The sequence below is a fragment of the Carassius auratus genome, chromosome 37 (genome assembly GCF_003368295.1).
Source record: "Carassius auratus strain Wakin chromosome 37, ASM336829v1, whole genome shotgun sequence".
NCBI classification, from domain to species: Eukaryota; Metazoa; Chordata; class Actinopteri; order Cypriniformes; family Cyprinidae; genus Carassius; species Carassius auratus.
In genome coordinates this window covers 17957628-17985463 of record NC_039279.1, presented here as the reverse complement: position 1 = coordinate 17985463, position 27836 = coordinate 17957628, and the positions used below count along the sequence as shown (strand labels likewise).

The following is a 27836-nucleotide window of genomic DNA, read 5'->3' as shown; positions in this document are numbered from 1 at the left end:
TATAGCAGCTTGCATCACCCCACAGTAGTGTCACCAAACTAGAATGAGTGGCTGATGGAGTCTGGTTACCAGGACAGACTGCCCACAGTTGTGAAGCAGATCCTGCTTGTGTCTTTCTAGTACTTCTGCCTCAAGCCGCTCAGACTGAAAGACGAAAACATACATGCTTAGGCTTTTTAACAATCGTCTTAATTGACAAATCAGATATTGGGAGTTCCTGGTTAGAGAAAGCATGCCTGGATTTTTAACCTGGATTTTTGTATGAAAAAAAAAAAATGCAAAATCCATCCTAACATGGCCTCTCTGTCTTAATGCTTCATTATGCATTTGTATTTATTTGGCTTCTGTATTTATATGATGTTCTTCACACCTACACAGTATGATAGAGAGTTATTTAAGTGGCTCTATTTGTATTTCATACAGTAATAGCCTGCCTTTCTTTCCGGCACACCTTTCGTATCTCAGCTTATCTGTCACATGTCAAATCAACACCTGTTCCTCCACTGTTCTGGACAGAGTCTCAAGAATATTGATAGTGCTTTTCAAAGCAATATCTCTCAAGTTTTGAAAGTAAAAGACTGTTCACACCAAGGACAAAGAATTATCTAAAAAGTTGTTATAATCATTCTAATTGTCTAAGATGTCCACTACACAACTATAATCATAACAACACCGAGGAACAATACTGTTGGAATCACTTTCAGTGTGACATTCTCCAGCTGGTGTATGATAAAAGAACTGACAGCCAATCAGAATCCACTGAATATTTAAAGAAACAGATGACATAACTGCAGCTTGTGCTTAAAATAAACAGAACATGATTGGTCACTGGTGTGGGTGCTAATATGTTTCTCATTATAGTTATCATTATTGGTGTGAGTGGGCATTTAAAACAGCATCACAACAACAACAAGCACATTAAAACAAATCCAGTAAAATATCAGTGAATATAAAGCTGATCCAGTTCATAGCAGGTCTAAATAAATCGTTCATTAATCTGGTTCTAAGACTAATAACAAAATGAATCAATCAAATCTTGTTACCAGTGAATAATGAAAGGATATTCTTTATGAGTTTTGTGCTCCACAGAAGGAAAAGTCAAAGAAGGAGGAAGGAAAGTGCAGCACATTAATTATAGGGTGACCTTGACCTTTAATTCTTAGTAATGCAGTTATTTTCTTTTTTCTGTCAAGATTTTATTTGTTCATTTGTTTGTTTTGTATGTCTAAATATGTGTGCTATGATATGAAACCATTGCTCTTTTTAAGTCAATTGAAGAAACCTTTTTCAGAATGAGGAGACAGACTAAACAAAATCGAGATATCAACAAAAACGAGTGAAAAGAAGAATGCTCCATCAGCTCAGACACATGCATACAGTCACTTATGTTTTGTCCACAAACTGTATGTTATTCCTGTACATGATGCATGTGGTCGTTTGGGGAAAGTCCCTCCCTAAAGACTCTGTGTCAGCAGTTTTTACCAATGCGTTTCTCTTTTACCATCAGCTCCTGGAGGGGAGGAAGGTCACAAGGAGAGGGCAGACGAGTCTCTATCCTTAGCAACCCAGTCTCACCGTTTCCAAAAGCTCTCATGTCCACTCAACCTCTTATTCTGGAGCAAGCAGGCAAGGCTATAATAGGAAAACTGGACCCTGTGGCTTTCAAGGGCCATCCGGGGTGGCAGCGGAGAGGAGTGTGATCTATTTGAGGTGTTGGATGTCCACACATGGGCCAGCAGTAAAGCTATCATTTATTGCACTGGAGATTGTTTGAGGATCAAGCATGCCAATAAATACTAGCATGTCTGATGTGCTGGCCTCAACATGCACCCGCTGCCCACAGAACGCCCTGCTGACCACGCTGACATGCTCAGGTTACTGTTGTGTATTGACTGCCATGCTGGATTCAAGGGAGACAACGGATATAAATGCAATGCCATATAAATGCTACGTTATGTATAATGCTTAAAGAAAAACTTCACCCAAAAATGTAAAATCTAACAGCATTTATTTACATGCAAGTCTTTCCGTAGAAATCAAAAGAAGATATTAAACCAGAATGTCCGAGCTTCTCTTTTACATATAATGGAAGTGAATGGAGGCCACAGCATTTAGGAAGATTTTAAGCGATGGACAAATCTTTGACTCTGTTCCTTACATACTGTAGTGCACAGGTCACCTTATATGATGCATTTATGGTACTTCTTTACTTGATAGGTTATTATCCCCCATTCACTTTTATTGTATGGAAGAGAATAACATACAGTAGCAACATAAGGGTAATGATGACAGAATTATAAATACAATTTTAACGATCATTACCGTCCAAAAGTTTGGGCTTGGTAAGGTCATTTAATGATTTTACTCACCAAGTCTGAATTTATTTGATCAAAAATACTGTAAAATATTGTGAAATATTCCAATTTAATATAATAATTTTCTTAAAAATATTTTTTTTTTCAGGATTCTTGGATGAATAAAAAGTTCAAAAGAACAGCATTTATTCGAAATAGTAACAACATTTGTCACATTTGATCAATTTAATGCATCCTTGTTGTACAAAAGTGTTAATTTCTTTCAAAATCTTTCAAATCTTACTTGAAAAGTATATATATATATATATTATACTTACAACTTAAAGGGGGGGTGAAATGCTCGTTTTCACTCCATATCCTGTTAATCTTGAGTACCTATAGAGTAGTACTGCATCCTTCATAACTCCAAAAAGTCTTTAGTTTTATTATATTCATAAGAGAAAAATAGTCTGTACCAATTTTTCCCGGAAAAACACGACCGGCTGGAGACGTGACGTGTGGGCGGAGCTAAAGAATCATGAGCGCCAGTAGGCTTTTGCGTTGAGAGCGTTTGGAAGCTGTGACATTGCCGTGAGGAAAAAAACATCCAAAACAAACCATGGCTTACAGTCAGATTCAGCGTATATTTATGATCCAGAGGCTGAAACTGAACGAGAGCAGCAGCAGCAACGACTCGCTCCGAGCGGGGCTCGAACACGGGTCTCCGGGAGGGGAGGGGACGCACTAACAAGGAGGCAGAGATATTTGAAGCAGTTTTACTCACCGATCGTGACCCTTTTTCGTTGGGACTGCATTATCCTTAAGAAATAAACGATACGCAAATCCGGCGTCAAACTGGATCTTCAAAATGCAGGGAACAAACAAAAACACTTAAAAATAAAGTGTTTGACTGTAAAAATAAACTCCATCCACTGGTCCCTTAATGCTGTTTTTTTTTTTGGTAATCTGTGCAGGGTTGTCTTGCCCTGGCAACCAAAAACACACTTCTTTTGTGACATTTCGCGATGCTCTCGCTCTGATCAGTGCGAAAAAACTTTCCGAAACTTGTGACAAACCGGAAGGAGTATTTTGGGAACAGAAATACTCCTTCAAATGTACAACTTAATTTTTGAAACTTTGTCCATGTTTAGCATGGGAATCCAACTCTTAAACAGTGTAAAAAACTCAGTATGAAATAGCATTTCACACCCCCCCCCCCCCCTTTAAAGGTTATTTTCTCAAAAAAACACTATAGTCATTAAGATTTTTTAAGATACTGACAAAAGCACAAATGCATGTCGAAATTTCTCAAGGGCCCCAAGACCCCAGAGGATTCATGTTGAAAGAGATAAACATTTCTCAGAACTCAAAGATCACAAAGCAATTAAAGTGCAACATTGACTCATTGCAACAGACACATTTCATTTGACACGGCCATGTGCAAAGCCCCAATGCTGTCATGAAAAATATCTGGAGTCGAGGCAGACTTCAGTTGAGACATCAAGATGTCAACAAATCACCAGGAGACGAAAACATATCACACAGCCATACGCCAGTTCTGTGATGCAAACATAAAGTCTCCTGCTTCAGGAGATCTTCAGGACTAAATATACACAAAGACCTGTTCTGCTGAAGTTAAGCAATGGCAGCGGGATGGAAAATCATGTTTAGCACATCTGTTTAGCTATGAGGTTCACTACTAAGCCACTTCACTATACTGTCATTTCTCCACTAGAAATCTGTAAAACAAAAATGTTGTATTTCCATGCAGTAAAAATTCAGTAAACATCTATATAAATACAGCATATTGAAATCATGGCGGGGAAACACTTATTATAGAAGTTATTAATAAATTTTACAAAGAATTAGTAACACACTGAATGAAACATGATATTGTATTTACTCGTAAAACATACTTCTATAATCTTCATTTTCTTTGATTTTCAACTTTTAGACATTTAGATCACATTATCAATGGCTATTTTATCCTCTTAAACCAACAAGCCTGTAGGAACTTAAACATTGCAAAACATTGTATAGTCAAACAGAGAGTTGGCGTTATTTTGAGCTTTAAGTAGAGATGTAACTTTAAGGCACTGACAAGGGAACAACTTGACAATAAATGTTGCTAATTTAAACCTTAAATGTTATTTAACATAGCAATGCACTTTGTATGAACCTCCCATATATATAATCAGCCTGTAAAGCTATCAGTGTTTAGAAGTGATAGGAATAGCAGTTATGCAATAACCCTCCATGAAGCATATCGCTAATACCAGTGCTAAGACCCATTTGATGATCAGACCACAAATTAACAAATCAGCCACTCGAACTGTAATACCTAGTAATTCTATTAAATTCATTTTGGGCCAGAGAAAAAGTAATATTTCTCTGTATGAATGTGAAGACAGACCACACGAAGCTCAGAGAATCTGACACTTCTTTCCATTTGAAGGCAACAGCTGGACGCACACAAGCCTCAGTCCTTGACCCGAAGTTGCTATGGTCAAACTCTGTTTGTAGTTTATCGACACAAAACCAAGCCAAAACTGTCAGGCGAGGTGGCATGTTTCTCGGTTTCTGAATGCTCCATTAATCCTTCACTTTAGTTATGCCAACCTGTTAGCGCTTGTCTGAAGTAGACATGCACTGCTGACCATCTTGTAGAGAGAGTCTGCATTCCTTCCAGCAAAACCCTCTGAAATTGTGACCTTTGACTGCGTAACAAGAACCTGTTGATGGAAGCCAGACATTTAATCTAGAATATTCATATAGAAACTATTGATTCTGAAGGCTCAGATAGAGCAACATGATAACAGCTCTTTGATCGATAACATGACTTTTTGAGCAGCCGTGTTGTGGTCAGATCTTGGCTTGCATGCAACAGCACAAATGCTCTCACATCACAAGCCCTACATAACAACGTGAAGCTAATGATGACAATTTTCATTTCTAGGTCAATTTTACATAGAAATGAATTGTACACACCGTACAATTTTTTATGTTTTTGAAAGAAGTCTCTTCTGCTCATCAAGGCTGCATTTATTTGGTTGAAAACAGTAATATATAGTGAAATATTATTGCAATTTAGAATGAAAAGTATTCTATTATGATATATTGTAAAATGTTATTTATTCCTGTAATGTGAAGCTACATTTTCAGCAACATTACTTCAATCTTCAATGTCACATTTGATCCTTCAGAAATCATTCTAATATGCTGATTTGGTGTTCAAGAAACATTTCTGATTATAAACAGTTGAAAACCGTTTTTGCTGCTTTGTGGAAACTGTGATACATTTTTATTTTCAAGATTCTTTGCTTTTCACTTTTCAAAAGAACAGCATTTATTTGAAGTGGGAATCTTTTGGAACATTGCAAATGCATTTACTGTCACAATTGAATGCCTTCTGTTTAATAAAAGTGTTATTTTCTAAATCTTGAAGACCCCAAAGGTGTGTTGTGGTCAGGTCTGTGTGATTCATTGGTCTAGTCATGCATGCAATAACACAAATGTTCTGATATCGCATATCCATGTTACTGAGCTCTCGTTTCAAAACAAATTGTTGCAATAGATCTCATGCATGCAAAGTGTGTATGGCTCAAAACACTAACTGGTGGTCGGGTGGAGCATTTTAACCACAAATGAACCTAATAACTAACACAAAGAGTGATGTTTAATGGCCATAAATATGAACAAATCTTGCATTATGCTTTAAAATTCACCTTCCTGCTGCCTTTTAGCAACAATGGACCCCTAATGTAAATGACACTGAAGAGCTGCACACGTTCATCAGCTCATCTTATCTAGAAATCATTTGGTTAATGTACAGGAAATGGTTAAATCTTTGAAAACAGAACTTCAGCACGTTTGCACAAAACAAACAAATGCTAGAGACAGACATGAAAAGCTTCAAGAATGTCTGAACATGCAAGACACCGCTCAGCCTTCTGCTTTATCTTCACCATAGGTATGTCATTTTCATAATTTATGGATTTTCATTGGTATTTAATAATGTTTCGGTGACAGAAAAGGAGATAAATCCTTGGGACAAACCTGGGTCAGTCTGGGGGGGCAGACAAGTGTTGACTTAATTAATGCAGCCTAACAATAATTTAACAAATATGAGTTATAGAAATGTGATTGTATGTTATATGTATGAGAGATGGGTCTTTAATTTAGATTTAATAAAGTGTATGACTTAAACATGTAAGTATCGGTTACAGATGAAGGTGTGGACAAACAAACCTGATGTGTTTCCAGTTTCAAGTTTGTTTTATTTATAAAGCACATTTGAAAACAGCAAGGTTGGCTGACCAAAGTGCTGAACAAACAAACACATGGCAACCCACAGAATCATACCATAAACTCACAATGAATTAAAAGCCAAAGAAAAGAAATAGGTTTTAAGAGATGATTTAAAAACAGTTAAAGACTGTAGCAATCTGATATAGGCTGGAAGGCTGTTTCACATCAAAGGCTCTTTCCCCTTTATGCTTTAATCTGATCTGGGGACAAAGAGAAGTCTTTGATCACCAGACCTCAGATTTCGTGTTGGATTGTATGGATAAAGTTAATCAGATAGTTAGCTCAGTGCCATAGTATTTATAGATTTTCAAACACAGGGAAGAATTTTGAACTCTATTCCTAGATTCACAGGTAAACAATGCAACAATTGCAAAATTCTTTAACGTGATCAAATTTAAGTTGTCCTTTGAGGAATTTAGAAGCTGTGTTATACTAATTTGAGTCGAGTGATGGAAGATGTAGAAATGTCAAGATAGAGAGAGTTGAAGTAGTCCAAACGAGATGTAATGAATGCATGGATATCAATCTCTGAAGTTTTCACAAATAGAAAAGATTTTACTTTGGACAGAAAGTGAAAAAAAAAACAGGAACTAATAACCGCAATCATTTGTTAATCAAATTTAAGACTGATCCCAGAAGACACCTAGGTTCTTAATACAGGAATAAGTTAAAGGAGCAAGGTATTCCAGAATGATACTTTTGCTGCCTGAATTTTCACTAGGGCCAAAGACTATAACCTCGGTTTTTGATTCATTCAAAACTAAAAAATTTTGGAGAGAACCACATTTTCACCTCATCCAGGCATGTAGAAAGAGATTCCAGAGCAGCATGTTTATTTCATTTCAAAGGTAGAGAAATTTGGGCATCATCTGCATAACAGTGAAATGTTACAAGTAAATACAAAGAAAAAAGAATGGGTGTGAGAACAGAACCCTGCGGCACTCCACAGGAAAGTTTATCAAGCCAAGGTTAAGTCTAACAGATTTAGGATAACAGACTCTTAGCAACAGCGAGAATAAAAGTACTGCCTTCTTTCTTTGCGTGAACATTTGGGCGGTGTTATGCAAATCTTTCCACATCGTGGCATAGACATGTGGGGGAGTATGAATGAGCCCTTATCGGAGGACGTAGTTGACTTAACTTTTAACTTCTATAAAGAATATCTCTTTGGATTTGAGACTTTGCAACTTTACAGATCTTCTTTATGCACCAAGAGCTTGTAACACTCCAAAGAGAAAGGAAAAATTTTTATCGCATCATATGACCCCTTTAAAACCAGACTGGAAAGATGCAAAAATATTGTTTGCACTAAGGAAAGACTGTAGCTGATTAAACAACGTTTTCTCCAGTGCTTTAGTAATAAACGGAAGATTTGCTGTGGGTCAAAAAGTATTACAAATATGGCTGAAGAGCAGCAAAATTCAGGTGAAACATTATCATGTGGTTGCAACTGAGAAAAACCTTGAGAGACCTTCACATAATGATACTGAGGGATTCACAGTTGGATTTAAAATTGAATAAAAAAAATAAGGCTTTAGAACTATGATGATTATTTGCAATTAAATTAGAAAAATACTTTGATTTCGCGGACTTCACTGCTTTCTGAAAAGTAGCAAAATAGTATTTAACCCTTTCACATAAAGTTTGCAGTTTGTCCATTGTTCAGCTCTTCTACAAGCTTGCCTCAGAGAGTGGAGGTTCTCATTGAGCCATGGTTCAGTTTTAGGATTTGCCTTCTTACAGTAGGTTTGAGAGGAGCAGTGGTATTCGAAAGCTCTGAGCGGCCAGTATCCAAGTCAGGTAAAGATGTCTCCAAGGACAGAGACAAGCACGCCTCATCAAAGGTGTTTGTGAAGTCATCACAAAAGTGGGAAGTAAGAAAAAAGGCATAGAAAATAATTCAAGCATATGATCTGAGACCAAAACAAAAAACAAACAAAAAAACTGAATATCAGTAATAGAAAAACTGTTAGAAAAAACCAAGTCCAAAGTATGTCCGTGTAGGATCTTTCACCCACTGAACCATACTGAGTCAATGAGACTTATTAGCATTTGTGAGAGTTTTCAGGTTTGTATGCTGTAATGTGTTGACAAGAGGAAGTGTTTGCAGATAAAATCTGACTTCCTCTTGTTCAGATCTCGACTGTAAGCGAGGACCCTGATCAGAGACCTGATTTAACTAAATAATGACATGCTGTGAAGCTAAAAGCAGGCCTATATGACAAAAGAAAATAAAAACAAAGCAGACAGTAAAAATGTTAAATCAGATTTACTAAACTAGCTTCAAATTAGCATCAAAATTCTAGTTCTCTGCGTGATTTACTGAGAATGCGCAACATAAAGAACACAGACACAGCTGGATCATAACGGCCAACGATGCATGATATCTAGTTACAACATAAGACGTGCTTTTCTGAGCGATTAATAATGGTGCCAATACCAGTAAACCAACGCAAACCTTAGTAAATCACATTGCATTAATCATTTAAATACTCTCCTCCCATAAATTTTGCATCTGAAAAATAAACTTTTACAAATGAATATGCAATAAGGTCAGAAAGTTTAGAAAAGGCCTTTTCAATCCTAATTTCTAACTGCACGTCTTTAGTAAATCCTGACTGTTATTTTTAAAGAGAGTTTGCGCTGTGTTTGTGCAATGGAAATATTGCATACACTATTATAATCTTTTTAGCAGATTACTTCAAGGCAGCATTAGTAATCTGATGAATTCTGAATAAGTATACTTGATTATATCTTACAGATTGTTTGTTGGCGATGCATGTAAAGGCACAAGACTCTTCCAGCGATGAACCGGGTAAAACACATATAGTCCAAACCATACAAAACCCATTCAGATCTGAACGCTGTCATAATAATATCATGTTTCTTTCTCGAGCCTCAGAAATCAAATATGCCGTCATAGGAGCAGGAATTGGCCTTTTCTTTTCCATCTGCTTTCTGCTAATCAAAATTTACATCATCAAAAAGCAGGTGCATGATAGTGAACTATCAGGTAAGTATTCTCATCTGATTTAAAAAAAAAATGAACAACCTTAGATTTAATCAAATCAAACAAAATCTTTATTAATTTTAACACTTGGATATTTTTCACTAAGACACATCACTAAGAAGAGCATCTGCACGGTAAGAACATTTTGTATGCAAATTACAATTTCCCATATCACTATAATCGTTATATTATAGTCTATATAGTTACAAAAGTTTGATTTGCATGTGAATCTCATAAAATGATGACCTGTGTTTTTAAGGATCATTGACGTGGAGAGCAGGAGGGAATGAAATATCTTCTGAGGATGAATTAATACAGTCCTTTGTCATTCTATGACAATTTAATACAGTTGTATGTATTAAATTGTAACCAGTTTAGGCCTATAAAACAAATAATTGTAAAATCAGCAATTTGCTGTGCCTTCATGAGGTCATTTTGTGCTTTTTTGGAGCCACACCTGCTTTAATGTAAAATATATATACTGTACTCAGAGCTATACATTTATTAATTTTAACATAGAAATATACAGTTTTTATCAAGAGCATAAAAGATTTAAACCAGCTTGTCTTTTCATTTAAAACCCATTTGTTGTCTTTAATCATGCATGTTTTCCTTCATTCATCATCTGTTGTGTGGGACAATTAAATCTACATTTCTATGTCATTAAATATGACTGTATATTTCTTAAATCGACAAAACAGACTATAAAATTTAAGTCCACATAGTCATTGGTCTTATTAAAATGCATCTTTCTCATGCTTTATCTACAGTATCAGAAACACACATAAATGTAATTTTTCACCATAAATGTGAGCTATCTGCCTTAACTTTACTCTGAATTTATAATATGATGCATATACGATATAATCTGTATTTATCTGTCTAAGTTTTATTATATATATATATATATATATATATATATATATATATATATATATATTCTCCTTTGTTTATAAATCCTAAAACTTATGTATTTATTTTTTATATTATTATTATTATTATTATTATTTGGAATCTCAGGATTTCAATATGGACTCCTTCTATATAATGCAACATCACACTTTATCCAGATGAGGGCAGTCGGTCCTTTCCACATCTGTTTCCACTACATCAGCTAAAAAACAGTCGGCTGTCGGTCTCAACAAGCAGAATACTGTAAACAAGTACATTCACTTCCGCTGGGCCTTGAAACCAGATCATCTATAACCCACTGAGTGAACCTATTAACGGACAAGAAACAGACCAAATATACAATACCAACACATTTCTGAGAATTCCTGGGTAAATAAGAACATTTCTACAACTGCAACACATCTTAAGATATATACATATATATAATTTTGAAACTTTTGCTGTGTCTGTGTGTTGTCCAGATCAGTCAAGAAAGTACCTTTCCATTGTATTTAACTGCATGTAAGCACACAAGATGCCAGGAAGTGCTTCATCAGTGGCAATAAACCTAGTTTATAACTGATAGTCTTCAACTAGACCGGACAAAAAAAAAAACATTTCAGCCTTCTGATGTGTAGTGTGTAGTCCTATACAAAGGGGGAGGAGAGAGGGTTTAGAGTAAGTAAAAACAGAGCGTCCTGTATCGGGTTACACAGAGGAGAAGGAGAGAGAGAGAGAGAGAGAGAGAGAAAGAGTAGAGGAATTCAGTTTTTGTGAAGAGATTGAACCGGAGTTGCATGGAGCCCATCAGACTGGAGAATGAAGATCTCCGCGGTGCTAACAGCTCTCCTGACTAACCTCCTCTTAGGAAGTAAGTGTAATCTGTCTGAATTTAATTTCAACTGTGATGTTATTTAGTGTAGCTGGAAAATCTCAGTCTAGGTGTTGCACGTCAGTGACGTTTTTAATGCATGTGTTACTTTTTGTGATTTTCAGTTTTATGTTCATTCAGTCAAGCAGATATATGCACAGTGCCTCAATGCAAATTATATTTCTGTTTCAAACGTTTGTCTTTTTTTCCTGGCAATTCACTTTTCCTCTATGGCTAATAAGTTATATATCCTTTAAATATCCTCAATTCATGACTTAAATCCTGTTTCTGTCTGTATTTATAAACATATGGTCACTTTGAGTTTATAAACACCACGGCATCCTCGCAGAAAGAAATGACACACCAGGTGGTTGTGTTCCTTTAAAAATGCTTACAGCTAATTGATGTTTAATTGTGACAGATTTTGTGGAATTGGATTTTACATCTTATATACATACATTTTATTTATTTATATACATAAATTTTTATTAGATTCAGGCTTTATTTCTTCATATTTAAATAAACATCCATTTATTCATAACAACACATTTGATTTAATAAATAAGCGTTCAAATGTACACACGGTGCATCTCAAAAAATTAGAATATCATGGAAAAGTGCTTTATTTTTTTTTAATTGCATTAAAAAAGCTAACTTTTTTATATTCTAGATTCATTGCACACAAACTGAAATATTTAAAGAGTTTTTTTTTTTTTAATTTTTTTTTTTTTGGTGGTGGTTATGACTTATCATCTCCAAAGCAGGTTTAATTTTGCACTCATTACTTGGTTGGGGCTCTTTTTGCATGAATTAATGCTTCATTACCCACTTGGAAGTGGTTTTTGCAATGTAGGCAGGTGCTAAAGTCCTGCTGCAAAATGAAATCAGCATCTCCATAAAGCTTGTCAGCAGATGGAAGCATAAAGTGCTACGAAATCTCCTGGACTTGATAAAACACAATGGAGCAAAACCAGAAGATGTCAGGGCTCCCCAAATCATCACTGACTTCAGAAACTTCACAGTGGACTTTCTATTCTGTGCTTCTCCAGTCTTACTCCAGACTTTGATTTCCAAATGAAATGCTGAATTTACTTTCATCTGAAAAGAGGACTTTAGACCACTAGGCAACAGTTTAGTTCTTTTTCTCCTTACCCCAGGTGAAGTGCTTCTGATGTTTTTTTTTTTTTTTTCTGGTTCAGGAGTGGCTTCTAGGAATGTGACAGATGTGGCTCTTTTCTTAATGAGTTCTGATTTTGGTGACTCTTGATGCACTCTTGCACTCTTGATGACTCTCCAGCTTCAGTCCACTCCTTGTGAAGCTGTCCCAAGTTCTTGAATCTGCTTTTCATGACCATCTTCCCAAGGCTGTGGTCATCCCTGTTGCTTGTGCACCTTTTCTTACCACACTTTTTCCTTCAAGTCAACTTTCGATGAATATAACTTGATACAGCACTCTGAGAACAGCCAGCCCTTTCAGCAATGACCTTCTGTGGCTTCCCCTCCTTGTGGAGGGTGTTGATGATCGTCTTCTGGACATCTGTCAAGTCGGTAGTCTTTCCCATAATTGTGGTTGCATGTTCTAGCCCAAAAGGTACCCAGTATTTATACTCAAAATTAATGAAAATAATCAAGCTCAAAATGAAATACTCAAATTTTTGGAGATTCTGTTTTTTTTTTTTTCTAAGCTGCAAGTCATAACCATTAGAATAATAATAAATAAATAAATAACTTTTGAAGTATTTAAGTTTGTGTGCAATGAATCTTGAATATAAGAAAGTTTGCTTTGTTTAATTACATTACAAAACAATAAAGACCTGTTCCATGATTTTCTTATTTTTTGAGATGCACCTGTATATTTTTTGTAAATATTTTATTTATATATTTTATAAAATGTTATCAAAAATAAATACAATATAAACAGCAATTCAAATAACTGATTTCTGTTGTAATATACTTTAAAATGTAATTTATTCCAGTGATTAAAGTTGAATATTCAGCATCATTCCTCCAGTCTTTAGTGTCACATGATCTTCAGAAATCATTCTAATATGATGATTTGCTACTTCAAAATATCTCTATAATACATGTATTATAATTTACACAATTTGTAGGGACATCTGTTTGAGATCCACCAAAGTAATGTTCTCCAGATGATCTGTCATCAAAAACTCTCATTAAGGAGCAGCAAGAGGGTCTGGAAAGACTCTCACTTTTAATTCCCAGAAAGCATTGCTTTACAGTTCTCTTTAACATCTGCAAAAACAGCTTACACAGCTGAAACACTGAATAAAAAATAACTTGTGTTTAATAAAAAAATTTATCCAGTTAGAATTCATTTTTCTTGAATATTGTAGATATTTAGGAACAGTTCACCCAAAAATTTACTCATCCTCGGTCCATCCAAGATGTAGATGAGCTTTTTTCTTCTTCAAATTTTGGGAAATGTAGCATTGCATCACTGGCTCACCAATGAATGCTCTGCAGTGAATGGGTGCCGTCAGAATAAGAGTCCAAACAGCTGATAAAAACATCTGAATATTCCACAAGTTTCCACACCACTCCAGTCCATCAATTTATCCAAATCTGTTCCCTTGAATTAACTCATGAATACAATTTGTTTTTTTTTTGGGGGGGGGGTGTTATTCCTTTAAATGTTGCATTGCTCTGTGGATAAAAGCTTTATTTGCTTCATATATTCTGACTACAGATGTGTGCTCAGCTATCAATGTCACAGTCACACCTTCTCCGTTCACTGTGGTGGCCGAGGGGGAAAACATCACCCTGTCCTGTCAGGTGACCCAGCGGCGGCGGTCAGCGAGTCTGCCTGTGGTGCGCTGGATGTTTCAGCCGGAGTCAGGAGGAGAGGAGCTGCTGGTGGCACGGGTGAACATGAGGAGAGCCAAGTTCTACGGAAACTACACCAAGAGCTTCTGCGAGCCCAAAATCAAACTGACAGTGGTGAAACAGGGCAAGATATACAACCTCCTCATCGTGAACATCAGCAGACAGGACAGGGGTCTTTACAGCTGCAGGGTCCAGGAGTTCAAGAAGCATCAGGAGCGATGGAAAGCTTCGACCAACAGCTCGGCCTCCACGCAGCTCAGAGGTTTGTCCATATGCAGTTGTGTACATGGTTGGAAATTAACCTCTTTTGGGGGCAAAAATGCAACCAAAATAAACAAATAAGCATTGTGCATTATAACCAATCACACACTATTCTGAGTTCATGAATGCAACGGCCAAACAGTAGCGCTCAGATGAGTCATCGCTGAAATGCAAGAGTTTTTTTTCAGTGTATGAGAATTCTGCTCTATTTTTTTATCATAAACCACGAAATGCAGATGTATGGACGAAGTTAGAGATTCGTTTCACAGTGTCAGTGATTATAATGTGAGTTGTCTGAGAGTGTTTAAACTCTGTGTGTGCTGAGAGCTAGACTATATTCAGTGATAATGTAAATTCTGTGCTCTGTTGCTTTTTGCCAGTTTCAGAGTTAAAAGATTTGAGTGTTGAGTTATTGAATGTTTCAGTAACGGGGAACATTCTTTGCTCGCTTTCTGCATATGATTTTATGCTAATTTGAAAAACTGTTTCGTTTTTTTCATGCTATTTACATAACCAATATGAAATCTTGATTTTATAATGCATTAAAAAGCAATAATGGAATATGGAAAATCTAATTTCTGACCATGGTTGTTAGAGACTGTCTGTTAAACGTTTCTCTCATCTACACTCTTAAATTGTCTCGAGGTTTGAAACATCTGACAAAATCCTCACCACATAAGCAACAGATGTCGAGAAACTCCTTCAGCGTTGTACGTGTTAGACTTTCCATTAAAAGCATATGGAAATGTGATCTAATATTTATGCGCTATATATCTGTCTTCTGCAGTCGGAATTGAGTTGAAAACAAAGTGAACTCTGGCACTGCGACAGCCAAACGCTATTGACACTGGCTGCAGAGTGCAGTTTTCCTTTACTAACTTACTGAACAGACAGACAGACAGACACGTGAGTGGCACAGAGGATGGAGAGACTGTCGCTCTCTGGATCCAAGACAAAATAAACTCATATGTAAGAAGAGGTTTACAGCAAAGCAGAAAGAGAAAAACGGTGTCAGAGACTCCAGTAGATCAGAGCTTCCCAAAAAAGGGGCGCCAGCGTTCACTGTGGGTGGGCGTCTCCTGGCCTACTTAAAGACATCACCAAATCAAAATGGGATGTTTGTGGCTTTAAGTCCATGTGTGTTAACTTTGAGACCTGCTTCATATGAGTCGCAAACATCTACAAAATGTCACATTTAGCAAAACACTTGAAATGTACAGTCTTTTCCTTTAGAATCAGAAATCAGAATCAGAAAGAGCTTTATTGCCAAGTACGTTTGCGCATACAAGGAATTTGTTTTAGTGACATAAGCTTCCAGTAAACAGAGACAACAACACACAGACAAAAAAAAAAAAAAAAAACACTTGCAAATAAATAAGTTTATAAACAGTTGTGCTATAAAGGATAATGCAATAGGATTGAGTTAGATGAGGGATGTACTAGGATGGAGGGGTAACAAATAAATATAAGGATATTGCACATTTTTATTGCATAAGTGGGAAACATTTAACTGTTCATGAGGTAGATTGCCTGAGGGAAGAAACTGTTCTTGTGCCTGACTGTTCTTGTATTTGCGGCTCTGAAGTGCTGGCCAGATGGCAAAAGTTAAAAAATGGGGTAACTTGAATGTGAGGGATCCTGAGCCCTTTTCCTCACTCTGGATGTATACAGTTCTGGAAAGGTGGGCAGGGGAGCACCAATAATCCTTTCAGCAGTCCGAACAGTTCCCTGTAGTCTTCTGATGTCTGATTTTGTAGCTGAGCCAAACCAGACCATTATTGATGTACACAGGACAGACTCAATGACGGCTGAGTAGAACTGTCTCAGCAGCTCCTGTGGCAAGTTAAACTTCCTCAGCTGGCGAAGGAAGTACAACCTTTGCTGGGCCTTTTTCACAATGGAGTCAATGTGAATGTCCCACTTCAGGTCCTGAGAGATGGTGGTTCCCAGGAATCTGAATGACTCCACTGCAGTCACAGTGCTGTTCATGATGGTGAGTGGGGAAAGTGCAGGGGGGTTTCTCCTGAAGTCCACGATCATCTCCACTGTTTTGAGGGTGTTTAGCTCCAGGTTGTTAAGACTGCACCAGACAGCCAGCTGCTCAACCTCTTGTCTGTAAGCAGACTCATCTCTGTCCTGGATGAGACTGTAGTGTCGTCTGCAAACTTCAGGAGCTTGACAGAAGGGTCTTTAGAGGTGCAGTCGTTGGTGTACAGTGAGAAGAACAGTGGGGAGAGAACACATCCCTGAGGGACACCAGTGTTGGTGGAGCAGCTGTTTGACATGAATTTCCCCAGTCTCACGAACTATTGCCTATCTGTCAGAAAGCTGGTGATCCACTGACAGCTAGAGCTAGGAACAGAGAGCTGGGTCAGTTTGGTCTGAAGGGCTGTTGGGATGATGGTGTTGAAAACCAAACTAAAGTCCACAAACAGGATCCTCAAACAAGTCCTTGTTTTGTCTAGAAGCTGCAGGATGAAGTGCAATCCCATGTTGATTGCATCATCCACGGACTGGTTTGCTTGGTAAGAAAACTGCAGGGGGTCCAGTAAGGGTCCAGTGATGTCCTTCAGATTAGTCAGAACCAGTTTTTCAAACGACTTCATGACGACAGACGTTAGAGCCACAGGTCTGTAGTCGTTAAGTCCTGTTATCTTGGGTTTCTTTGGAATGGGGATTATGGTGGAGCGTTTGAAGCAGGAAGGCACTTCACACAACTCCAGGGATCTGCTGAAGATCTGTGAAAAGATGGGGGCCAGCTGGTCAGCACAGGTTTTCAGACAGGCTGGTGTAACACCATCTGGGCCTGTTGCTTTTCTTCTTTTGTTCTTCCTGAAGACCTGACGCACATCATATTCACAGATTTGAAGAGCAGGAGGTGTGTAGAGGGGGATTGCAGGAGGTGTTAACGTTTGTGTAGAGAGATGGTCAGAATGGGTGTTGGGGGTTTCAAATCTACAATAAAACTAGAATAAAACCCTAATGCAATAAAACCCTACTGTAGGTAATTCCTAGCAAAACTACTCTTGATGGACTCATCTTGTAAACAAATGTTTGTCAAATCGACCAACAACAAGCAATAGCAAGTAGCAAATCCAATATATGCTCATAGGAAAAATGTGCCTTTATCTATATTTTTGTAAAATATGCAAGCTTTCCTATAAATACAATTCACTACCCGTTCAAGCTTAAATGAACACTGGTGGCAGTTAAATGTAAACAACTCGCATTCCTTTTTATACAAATTATAATAACGGTGCATATTACTAATTATTAAAAACATTATTTGTGTGGTTCCTGGCACAATAAGTCCTCAAAATGATTTCACCATAGTTCATCATTTGTAAACGAATAAACTGATATTATCAGATCAATATATTTGCCATTTCTGACTTGGTAAACTTGCTCGGTAGTGCACCTGGTATAGCACTGCACATGTGATGTAAATCGCGGGTCACAGCAAACGAGCTCAAAGACTTGTAGAAGCAAGATAAAATAGCAAACTAAAAGCAACTGGTAAGAGTGGAGTCATGTAGTAAGTGCCATTCAAACTCTCTATTTCCTATTCAACAACCCCAACCCTACTGTAGTGTAACAGAAGTTCTTTCTTTAAGTGTATGATAGAGTTTGTTCTTGATAACCCCAAAAATCCACTTTCAAGTCAACATGAAACACTGTTACTGCCATAATTTGGTGAGTGAATCAGGATATTTTATCCATCATGATTGGGAAAACTGATAAGAAAAGAGTCAAGCAGAGATATTGAAAAGTAAGAGAGATTCATGACGTCAGCTGCAAAAGAAAAGTCATTTGCAGCATATGATAAGACCTAGAAAGTGCATTAATACAGTAAACAGGAGCCATTTGATTTCATGTTTACTTAAAAATTAGGTTTAATTGAAAAAGGTGGAAGAAAAGCCATAAGGTATCCACTACTGTATGCACAGATATCCTAGACTTCAACTGGCTAAACTAATTACTAGACCTTACTGTTACTAATTACTTAGTAGGAAATTATTAAATACTCAAATTGATGCATAAACATAACTAAATAAAAATCTCAGTTTAGATAAGAATGTGTGCTCCTCGTTTTACAGTAGGTTATCCAACCAATGAGATAAGTAAAGTAATATCAAAATCAAGCCATACCACAAAGCTCAAAATTGTCTTTCCCTAAAACATGATCACATTTTCCACTGACAGTGTTTGTAAGGAGAACCGTTGAGCATCTCTGCCATGTGAGGGAGGATGTGGTGCAGATTTAAACACACAGTAGCACAGAGAAAGAACCAAACAGTGGCCATGTTTGTGGGATTGACAATGCTATAGGGAGATGTTTTGTATGACTCTTGTCTTGTAAGAAAGTGCTGCAAATCAAAAAAAGCTTTTATTGAAGGCTGCCTCTGTGGTTGCCCATTTTGTTGAGGCCATTTTTCACAGAGTGTGATCATTCATATTGCAAAGAAAGAAAAAAATCTTGTTCACTTTAAATTCCCTACTTTGTATACATTTCCATACATTAACTACTTCTTTTCGTAGCTGAATGCACTGTGGTGGTGCAGTGAAATCATTAATATGTCAATTGATGCAGCTGCTCTATTGAAACATGCATCTCTATTCATGCATCTGTGAGGTCCTCAACAAATGACTTTTGGCATCCTGTTCAGTGACAGAAGCCCTCAGTAAACCACTGAAGACTTTGTATCTGGCTCTTTTTTTGAGCCATGTGACTCAAAAGAGCTTTTGTCCTTCCCCAGTTTGGTCAGGCATGAGCAAGAGCTCCGAAAATAAGCACATTTTTGAAGGAGCCATGAATAGAGAAATAAACAGTAATCCATGTGCAAGCAGAAAAAGCAGAAGACATTTACAGTTATGTTACTAAGAACGCACAGACAACTGGAAATGGCGTATATATATGTTCTACATTCTAACAGATTATAAATAAGACAATAACTAATGACTCCAATAAGCTAGTCAACCTGCTATTGTGGTTAGCAAATCAGACGATTCCCTATCCCCAATAATATCCCCTTTCTCTTTTCTCTTATTCCATTAATAAAATCTTAAAAGGTCCAACAATTAAATGAAAATAAATTTATACTCGTTGTATAGGAAATATTGCCAAGCTTAATGATATTACAAACAGAACTTGAAAATGTTCCTCTGCCTACATTTTTGCAGAACTCCAAAAGTGTACCTATACATACAATTCACAGAAGTTTCCAGCTGAAATGAACACTTGTTACAGTAAAACACCACATAAATACATTTCGATACGTGCATCACATAACCAGCTCCACATATTTGGCTTTTCTTACATGGCAAACTCATTCAGTAGCGCACCCGGTACAGCATTTCACTTGTAGTCCAGTGAAACCCGAGTCACAATAAAAAGAGCTCAAAGACTTGTAGCAGCAAGATAAAGTGGCATGGTGGTTTCAGCAAATATATATATATTTTTTTTGCATTTTTAATGCATTTAGACGTTAAAACTCTCAGATAGGTTTAGGGTTGGGTTTAATATAGGTGTTACGTTATTTTCAAACACAATAGAGCGTTAATCTTTTAGTGAACCCACTTGACATTTCATTGTACAATGTACAACAACCAATATAATAGAATGTTGCCAGATTCACATTCAGCTGTTTAGTAAACAATAAATCTTTTCTTTCCTGTTTTATTGCTTAACTTACTCTTACACTTCTGATTGAACAAACTGAATAAATTCAACATTTAGGTCAAATTTGCTCTTTAGTGGTCTGTTGCACACCCAGATAGGCAGTTAAACTTCCTCAGTAGCCGAGGTGGCTGTGTTTGTTGGGCCAGCTAGCCTTACTGTCGTCAGCTGCTGTGGTTATGTGTATTTCAGGGCATCACAGTGGGTGTTAGCCAGGGCCATATCCAGAGAGAGGGAAAGCCTCACTGCTGTCATCCCACACACTACTGCCCCTGCAATTTACTTGATTTAACCGCATGTGCCATGTAATTACGAGGGTCTGGAGCCACAGTGATGAGTGTGCAATTCTCTCTTCTTCCTCACGCAGTCCATGTTCTCAGAGCCAGCAAACCAAAGGAGGAACTGTGGAGTCTGTTTGAAGGTAAGCCACAGCTGCACCAACAAAAATGTGTTACCAAACACATTTCAGAAGCAGTGAATAGTCTAATAAGAGAAATGGAAGGAATTACAGGATTCCTTAATGCACCATAAGTGGTCCATATGACTTGTGCACTAAACTTCTGAAGTAATTACAATAGTTTTGTGTGGGAAAATAATAATAATAATAATAATATAAAAAAAAACATTTATTAAATTATTTTTAACTGTAGAATAATGGTCTGACAAAAAAAGAAATAATATAGGACTAATGAGTAGCACTACAATAACACTTCAGCTACCACTATTAGCTAATATGGAATCATGATTAACTTATCAGAAAGAAATAGCAAATTTTGGACAGCCCATTATTAGTTAATCAATAATAAGTTTAATTAAGAACTATTAAACCATTAAGAATGACTAATTAATTACTAATCACAACATTAACATATCTGAGGTATTAGCAATTGTCTTTTTTATTGTGGACAGGGTCAAAAATGCATTACTAATTACCAATAGTATAAAATTTCTACTAGTAACTAAAATGTAATAACCTTACCTAATAGATAATACATACAGTAGCAAATTTAGGACTAAGGTAATCAGTAACCTATTAATGACCAAGGTCCATTACTCTAAAGTGTTACCGAATTTTTGTTTATTTGCCAATTTTAATTTGATATGCTCAAGTAAGAGTAAGGTTTGAAATCAGTGCCATTTAATGTCATTGGTTCCAATGTGTATGTATTGACATCAAACTTTTTTATATTGGAGAAGATTGGTTGGGGGGGGGGGATGGGGGTAGAGAAAGAGTGAAAGTGAAAGACAAAATTAGAAAATGATGACAGAATTTGAATTTTAGGTGACATTTTTTTAAATCCTTTTATAATTTTCATTTTTTTTCAGGATATGGATAATCAATATAGCAAGATTATTTAGAATGAACATGCAGTATTTATGTATTTCAGTTTCATTAAGAGTATTTTTCTTGTGTTTCAGATGTGTATCTGTGTGCTGTGCTGGTGTGTTGTGTTGGGCTCTTGTGCATGTGCATGTTCACTATAGCTTTGAGCTGTCAGTATCTGCAGAGGAAGAGACGATTAAAAGGTATGATTCGTGCTGCTGGTGATATAAAATGTTCTGATAACAATTCAACTAATAGTTTACGCAAAAATGAAAATTTTCGGAAATTGTCCTGACTCTCAGGTCATCCAAGATGTAGATGAGTTTGTATCTTCATCAGATTTGGAGAAATGTAGCATTGCATCAGTGTCTCATCAATGGATGCATTGCAGTGAATGGGTGCCGTCAGAATGAGAGTCCAAACAGATGATAAAAACATCACAATAATCCACAAGTAATCCACACTTACATTTAGTCATTTAGCAGACACTTTTATCCAAAATGACTTACAAATGAGAACAATGGAAGCAACTAAAATCAACAAAAGAGCAGTGATATATAAATGCAATAAAAACTCTCCATTACCTTAATGCAACACACAAGGCTTTTAAATAATAGAAAAAGAAAATAAATAAAAAGAAAACAGAGAATAAAGGTCTTTTTTATGCTTTTGTTAATTGTATAATAAGTGAAAGAAAACAGGTAGAATACAAAAAGATTAGAAAGCTAATTATATATATATATACATACACCTTTTTTTAAGAATAGAATTAAAATAGTGATTTCTAATGTTAGAGGGTGAAATAAAGATGGAAGAGATGAGTTTTAAGCCGATTCTTGAAGATGGATTCCTCGGATTGAGTTGGGAAGGTCATTCCACCAGGAGGGAACATTTAATTTAAAAGTCTGTAAAAGTGACTTTGTGCTTCTTTGGGATGGCACAATCAAGCGACGTTCACTTACAGAACGCAAGCTTCTAGAGGGCACATAGTCTGAAGTAACAAATTTAGGTAAATGGGTTCAGAGCCAGTGGTAGTTTTGTAGGCAAACATCAATGCCTTGAATTTTATGCGAGCAGCTATTGGAAGCCAGTGCAAATTGATAAACAGAGGTGTGACGTGCATTCTTTTTCGGCTCATTAAAAATTTATCTTGCTGCCACGTTCTGGATTAATTGTAAAGGTTTGATAGAATTGGCTGGGAGACCTGCCAAGAGAGCATTGCAATAGTCCAGCCTGGACATAACAAGAGACTGAACAAGGAGTTGTGAAGCATGATCCGAAAGAAAGGGCTTGATCTTCTTGATGTTGAATAAAGCAAATATGCAGGATCTGACAGTTTTAGCAATGTGGTCTGAGAAAGTCAGCTGATCATCAATCATAACTCCAAGGCTTCTAGCTGTTTTTGAAGGAGTTATGGTTGATGTGACCAACTTGATGGTGAAATTGTGATGAAGCGATGGGTTTGCTGGAATCACAAGCAGTTCTGTCTTGGCAAGGTTGAGTTGAAGGTGATGGTCCATCATCGAGGAAGAAATATCTGTAAGACAAGCTGAGATGTGAGTAGCTACCGTCGGATCATTAGGATGGAATGAAAGGTAGAGTTGAGTGTCATCAGCATAGCAGTGGTATGAAAAGCCATGTTTCTGAATGACAGAACCTAAAGATGTCATGTAGACAGAGAAGAGAAGTGGTCCAAGAACAGAGCCCTGAGGCACCCCAGTAGTTAGATGTTGCAACTTGGACACCTCACTCTCCAAGATACTTTAAAAGACCTATCTGATAGGTAAGGCTCAAACCATTGAAGTGTGGTTCCTGAAATGCCCTTTGTCAGTAGGTTTGACAGAAGGATCTGGTGGTTAACCGTGTCAAAAGCAGCGGACAGATCAAGCAAGATAAGTATTGAAGATTTGGATTCCGATCTTTCCAGACTTAGGGCTTCAACGACTGAGAGCAAGTCAGTCTCAGTTGAACGTCCAGATTCTGAAGCCACATCACACCAGTACATCAGTTACTGTCTTGAAAAGTTAAAGCAGCATATCTGTAAGTAACAAATCCATTATTAAACAAAAATATGACGTCTGTTCTGAATCAGGAGAGAAATCTGCACAGATCAAGCAACATTTCTTAACAAATATTTGAGTGTATTTTGATTTGAGAGAACAACAGGATATTGACCTTTTCACTGGAGGAAGTGTTGTTAAGGATTATGGACTTGTATTTTAGTTAAAAACATCTTAATGCTGGTTTGTTTCTTACAAACGTGTTTGGCTTCGCAAGACGTGCATTGATGCAATGGAGGGGTGTGGATTATTGTGATGTTTTTATCAGCTGTTTTGACTCTCATTCTGATGGCTCCCATTCACTGCAGAGCATCCATTGATGAAACACTGATGCAATGCTACATTTCTCCAAATCAGTTCATCAACATCGTGTGTGTTTTCATTTTTGGATGAACTATTCCTTGAATGTGTATGTTAATGATGCGCTTCTAATGATCTTCATTATAAAGTTTGCTCATCAACATTTTTTCATTTGCCCCTTTTTGATAGAAAACTATAATTTGGTCAAGAGCCCACAGAACAGGTGAGAAAACATGAAAAATGATAACTGTAAAATGAGAAGGATAACCTTCTTCACAAACTGAAAGCATGTTCATGTGTGTCCAGTTCAGGCGAGACGGTCACTAGTGTCGTTAGTCTCTCTCCGGCTCTTCCCAAGAAGATGAGAAAGTACAAGAAAAATAAAAGTGTGGAGCAACCAGACCTGCCACCAGAGATACCAGCTAAAGGTAGAGTAACATTCCCAAAATGACCTTTACACTCTATGTCACTAGACCTTATTTCTGAAGTAGTTTAATAACCAACATATTCCATCTCAGCCCCTATTGCAGACAAAATGCGAAAGCCGAAGCTTTTAAAACCTCAACCCAGAAAAGTGGTTTTGGTAAGTTACTTGAAAGAAGTACACATTAATTTGTTATTTGTCCTCCAGAACTGCCAGTTGTTGTATTTAATAGTTTTATGTGAGCTGTAACTCTACTGTTGTCCCGAACCGACAGCCCAAAATTGCAGAGGAGAGTCTAACATACGCTGAGCTAGAACTGATGAAGCCCCTGCCTGAAGCCAAAACTGCAAACACAGGGACGGTGTACGCTCAGATACTCTTTGAGGTCAAGCCGGTGTAGCATTACATGTTCTTGCAGAAAACTTTATTTATAATAACACAATACTGATTTTATTTGTCACCTTTTTTCTGATGTTTTATACATGCAGCCTTAAGTAATCTGTACATATTGTATATGTATATACAGTATATTCTTTACTTTCTATGTTGACATTTTATCTGTGACAAAAAAAATAAAATAAATACACAGCTAATTATTCTGTATTCTGACCAAAAACTGTAACTAAAAGGCACGTAAATACAGCAGTCTCAAGAAACAACTTTTGCAAAAGATTATCTAAAGGTAAACACCAACAAAAAAATATCCATTTGAATTTGCCACAAGTTGCATCTGTTAATAAACTAAAAATTTATATGAGGACATTTTGCACAAACATATTTTCAAAAAAATAAAATTACAAAAATATTCCCAGGACTGTTATGGGTTCAACACAAATCTCTATGAACAGCTTCTGTGGTCTGCGCTTGATGTGTTTAAGCTTGTATTAATTATTCTGCATTATTTGAGCTGTAAAGTTGTGTAAACCATCCGTTTAGTGATGGGTCTACTTTTCTAGATGGATGCATTTATTTATTCATTACCAACACCAAGTGTTTTCCCATTTAACAGTAGTTTGTGAATAGTTACATCTCATCCCTTTATGTTAATCTAGCTGTTTTTCTGCTCAGATTATTGAGTTTAAATGCTTTGTACTTTATTGTAAACAAAAAGTTCATATAACTTTGAATAGATAAGCTAATAAGTGATTTTAACACACTAGGCTCAAGTTAACATGTAAAACTGTTAAATATAATGTAAATGTTGTGGATTTTGAAACAGTATAGTAACATTTGTTCCAGTGCACAATTACTTGCTTACTCAGCATTTTTGTCTCATTTACTACTAATAATATCTAAACATTCTTACAACCTAAGCAAAATGAAGATATAACAGTAGTCTTATTTTCTGAGTAATGTGTGAACATTAAGTTTAAGTTTAAAACAAGAAAAAGTATCTGCCAATGGGATCAGAAAAATAAACTGAATTCAAAAAGTGGAAACCAGAGTTGTTGTTTTTTTGTTGTTTTTTTGACCACATTGACTGATATTTTTCTTGTTTTTAAGGATTAACTTGCTTAGTTTACAGTTATTTGTTGATTTAACAACTTTTAGATATCTGTACTGGAAAACGAGACAAAAATGCTAAGAAAATGATTTTTCTGCAGTGTACAGTATGTTATTGTGATTTATGTTTGTTTGTTTCCACGAGACTGAATCATTTCTGTGATAAAGGAAAGCAGGCCACAGAAGCTCAGGAACCTGGAAAATTCCTTTAAATCTGATGAATTGCTCAAGCCTGTTTGTTTGAATGTTATGACTTGTTTTAATGGAAGAACGTTTTGGATTCAATTATGGAAAGCTAATGAAATATTAGGGCGTTTCCATATCTGGAACAGACATGCAGGCACCACAGATCTGACCTTACAGTGTCTGTCTGCCTCTTATAGGAATAAATAAGATACAATCTCTCACTTAAAGGGTTTTTGACACTATCACAGACTTTCCGTGTGTAAGAAAGTTCTTTAACTGTGAAATGTAAAGGGTACCGAGAGCCCACCGCCTTCACCACTAACAAGAACCATCTGTGAATGACGTACAGAGACTCTATGCTCAACAAATGCCAAAAACATACTTTTTTCTCTTCTGTTTTATAATTGTACTCTTAATTAAACATTTTGATGTGAAAGAACGTGACTAAACCTGACTGCTTTTACTGTGTACTGTTTGTCAACTGTAATATTTATGTAATATTTCATTCTGTATTTCGTTGCCTTGTGCCCACATGTGCAATGACAATAAAGTTGAATCTAATCTAATGTAATTTGCCTGTCAATTGCCACCCGGAAATTAAAATGTGGTGTTAATTTAGTCTCTGTTAGACCATAGATGTGACTTTTTCTTCAGTAGGACAGTAGAAGAAGATACTTGGCTGAACCCATTCATAAAATGTAAACCAATGTAAACTGGCAATTTATTGAGAGTCAAAAAGCATATCAGGCAACAAAAAATGAATATCCATGGATATATTGAGGTGTTGTGAAGCTAAACGATCTGTTTGTGTGAGAAACAGAATCTTATTTGCAACATTATTACCTGTAATCCAGAGTTTTAGCCAAACGATCCGGAGTGATGTCCGGTTTACGAACGAATCGTTCATTTGAGTCGGTTCTTTTTAGTAAAGTCGCGATCCAAATCAAACTGAACAGTCTGAAACAGTTTGCAGTTCAAGGAGCACAGCTCTACAAGATACTCAATCAAAACTCCGATGGAAAGAGACAAAATAGCGGCGTTTCTGATCCTGAGTCAGTTCTTTGAGCCAGTTTATTGAAACGAGGTGTCCGAGTGAACCAGTTCGCGGAAAAAGAATCAGACTTGCCCATTTTCCCGGGGTTCTGGATTATGTTGTAAATAATGTTCAGTTTCTTGAACAGAACGGTCATTTCACTTCATAAGTCCTCAATATATCATCAAGAGCCTTGGGTATTAATTTTGTATTGCTGATATCCCTTTATTGACTCCCAAAAGGATGGTAGCTGCGTTTGAATGTTTTGGGACGCGTGCAGTTCTGTTTATTAACCACTAGAGCGCCAAAATTTACATAGGTGTGTGTGTTAAAGCAGCACTAAGAAAAACCACTACAAGAGTTTGTTGAAATCTGTAACAGTCAGTGTTGGGCAAGTTACTTTTAAAAAGTAATTAGTTACAGTTACCAGTTACTTCTTCCAAAAAGTAACTAAATTAGTAACTCAGTTACAAATTTTTAAAGTAACTAGTTACTTAAGAAAGTAACTATTGCGTTACTTTCAAGTAAAATTACATTTTAAATGCTCAAACGTGACCCCACCTCTACCCCTCTTTAAAGGAACTTAAAATACATGTGCATGTTCAATTATTTATGATAAATCTGAATATTATAATGAAATGGACACTTAATACAATACATTATTAACAGAAACATGAAACATTGTACACACATCTAAAAAAAAAAAGTTGCTGTGGGACAAAGTGAGACTAGCCTCCAATCAAATGGCATGTATGTATATATTATGTTTATATAGTGGATCAATGCAAATAACACGATAGATTTTTGGGAACTTTTGATATTTCCTTTTATTGTTTCTTTAATTTCTTGA

General features: G+C 36.5%; 1 protein-coding gene across 2 annotated transcripts; it reads left to right on the top strand.

Moving 5' to 3' along the window:
- The first annotated feature begins 11166 nt into the window (after window positions 1–11166).
- On the top strand, window positions 11167–26519 carry vstm4b (V-set and transmembrane domain containing 4b). Of its 2 annotated transcripts, XM_026223246.1 has the most exons (8): window positions 11168–11374; window positions 14082–14480; window positions 20524–20577; window positions 21576–21683; window positions 24030–24063; window positions 24147–24268; window positions 24359–24423; window positions 24539–26519. In XM_026223246.1, the coding sequence occupies exons 1-8, from the start codon at window positions 11323–11325 to the stop codon at window positions 24662–24664; spliced, it is 960 nt and encodes a 319-aa protein (XP_026079031.1). In that variant the 5' UTR covers window positions 11168–11322; the 3' UTR covers window positions 24665–26519. The 2 variants fall into 2 exon arrangements, with proteins under 2 accessions (XP_026079032.1, XP_026079031.1); XM_026223247.1 differs by lacking the exon at window positions 21576–21683 and having other exon boundaries at window positions 11167–11374.
- Window positions 26520–27836: the final 1317 nt, after the last annotated feature.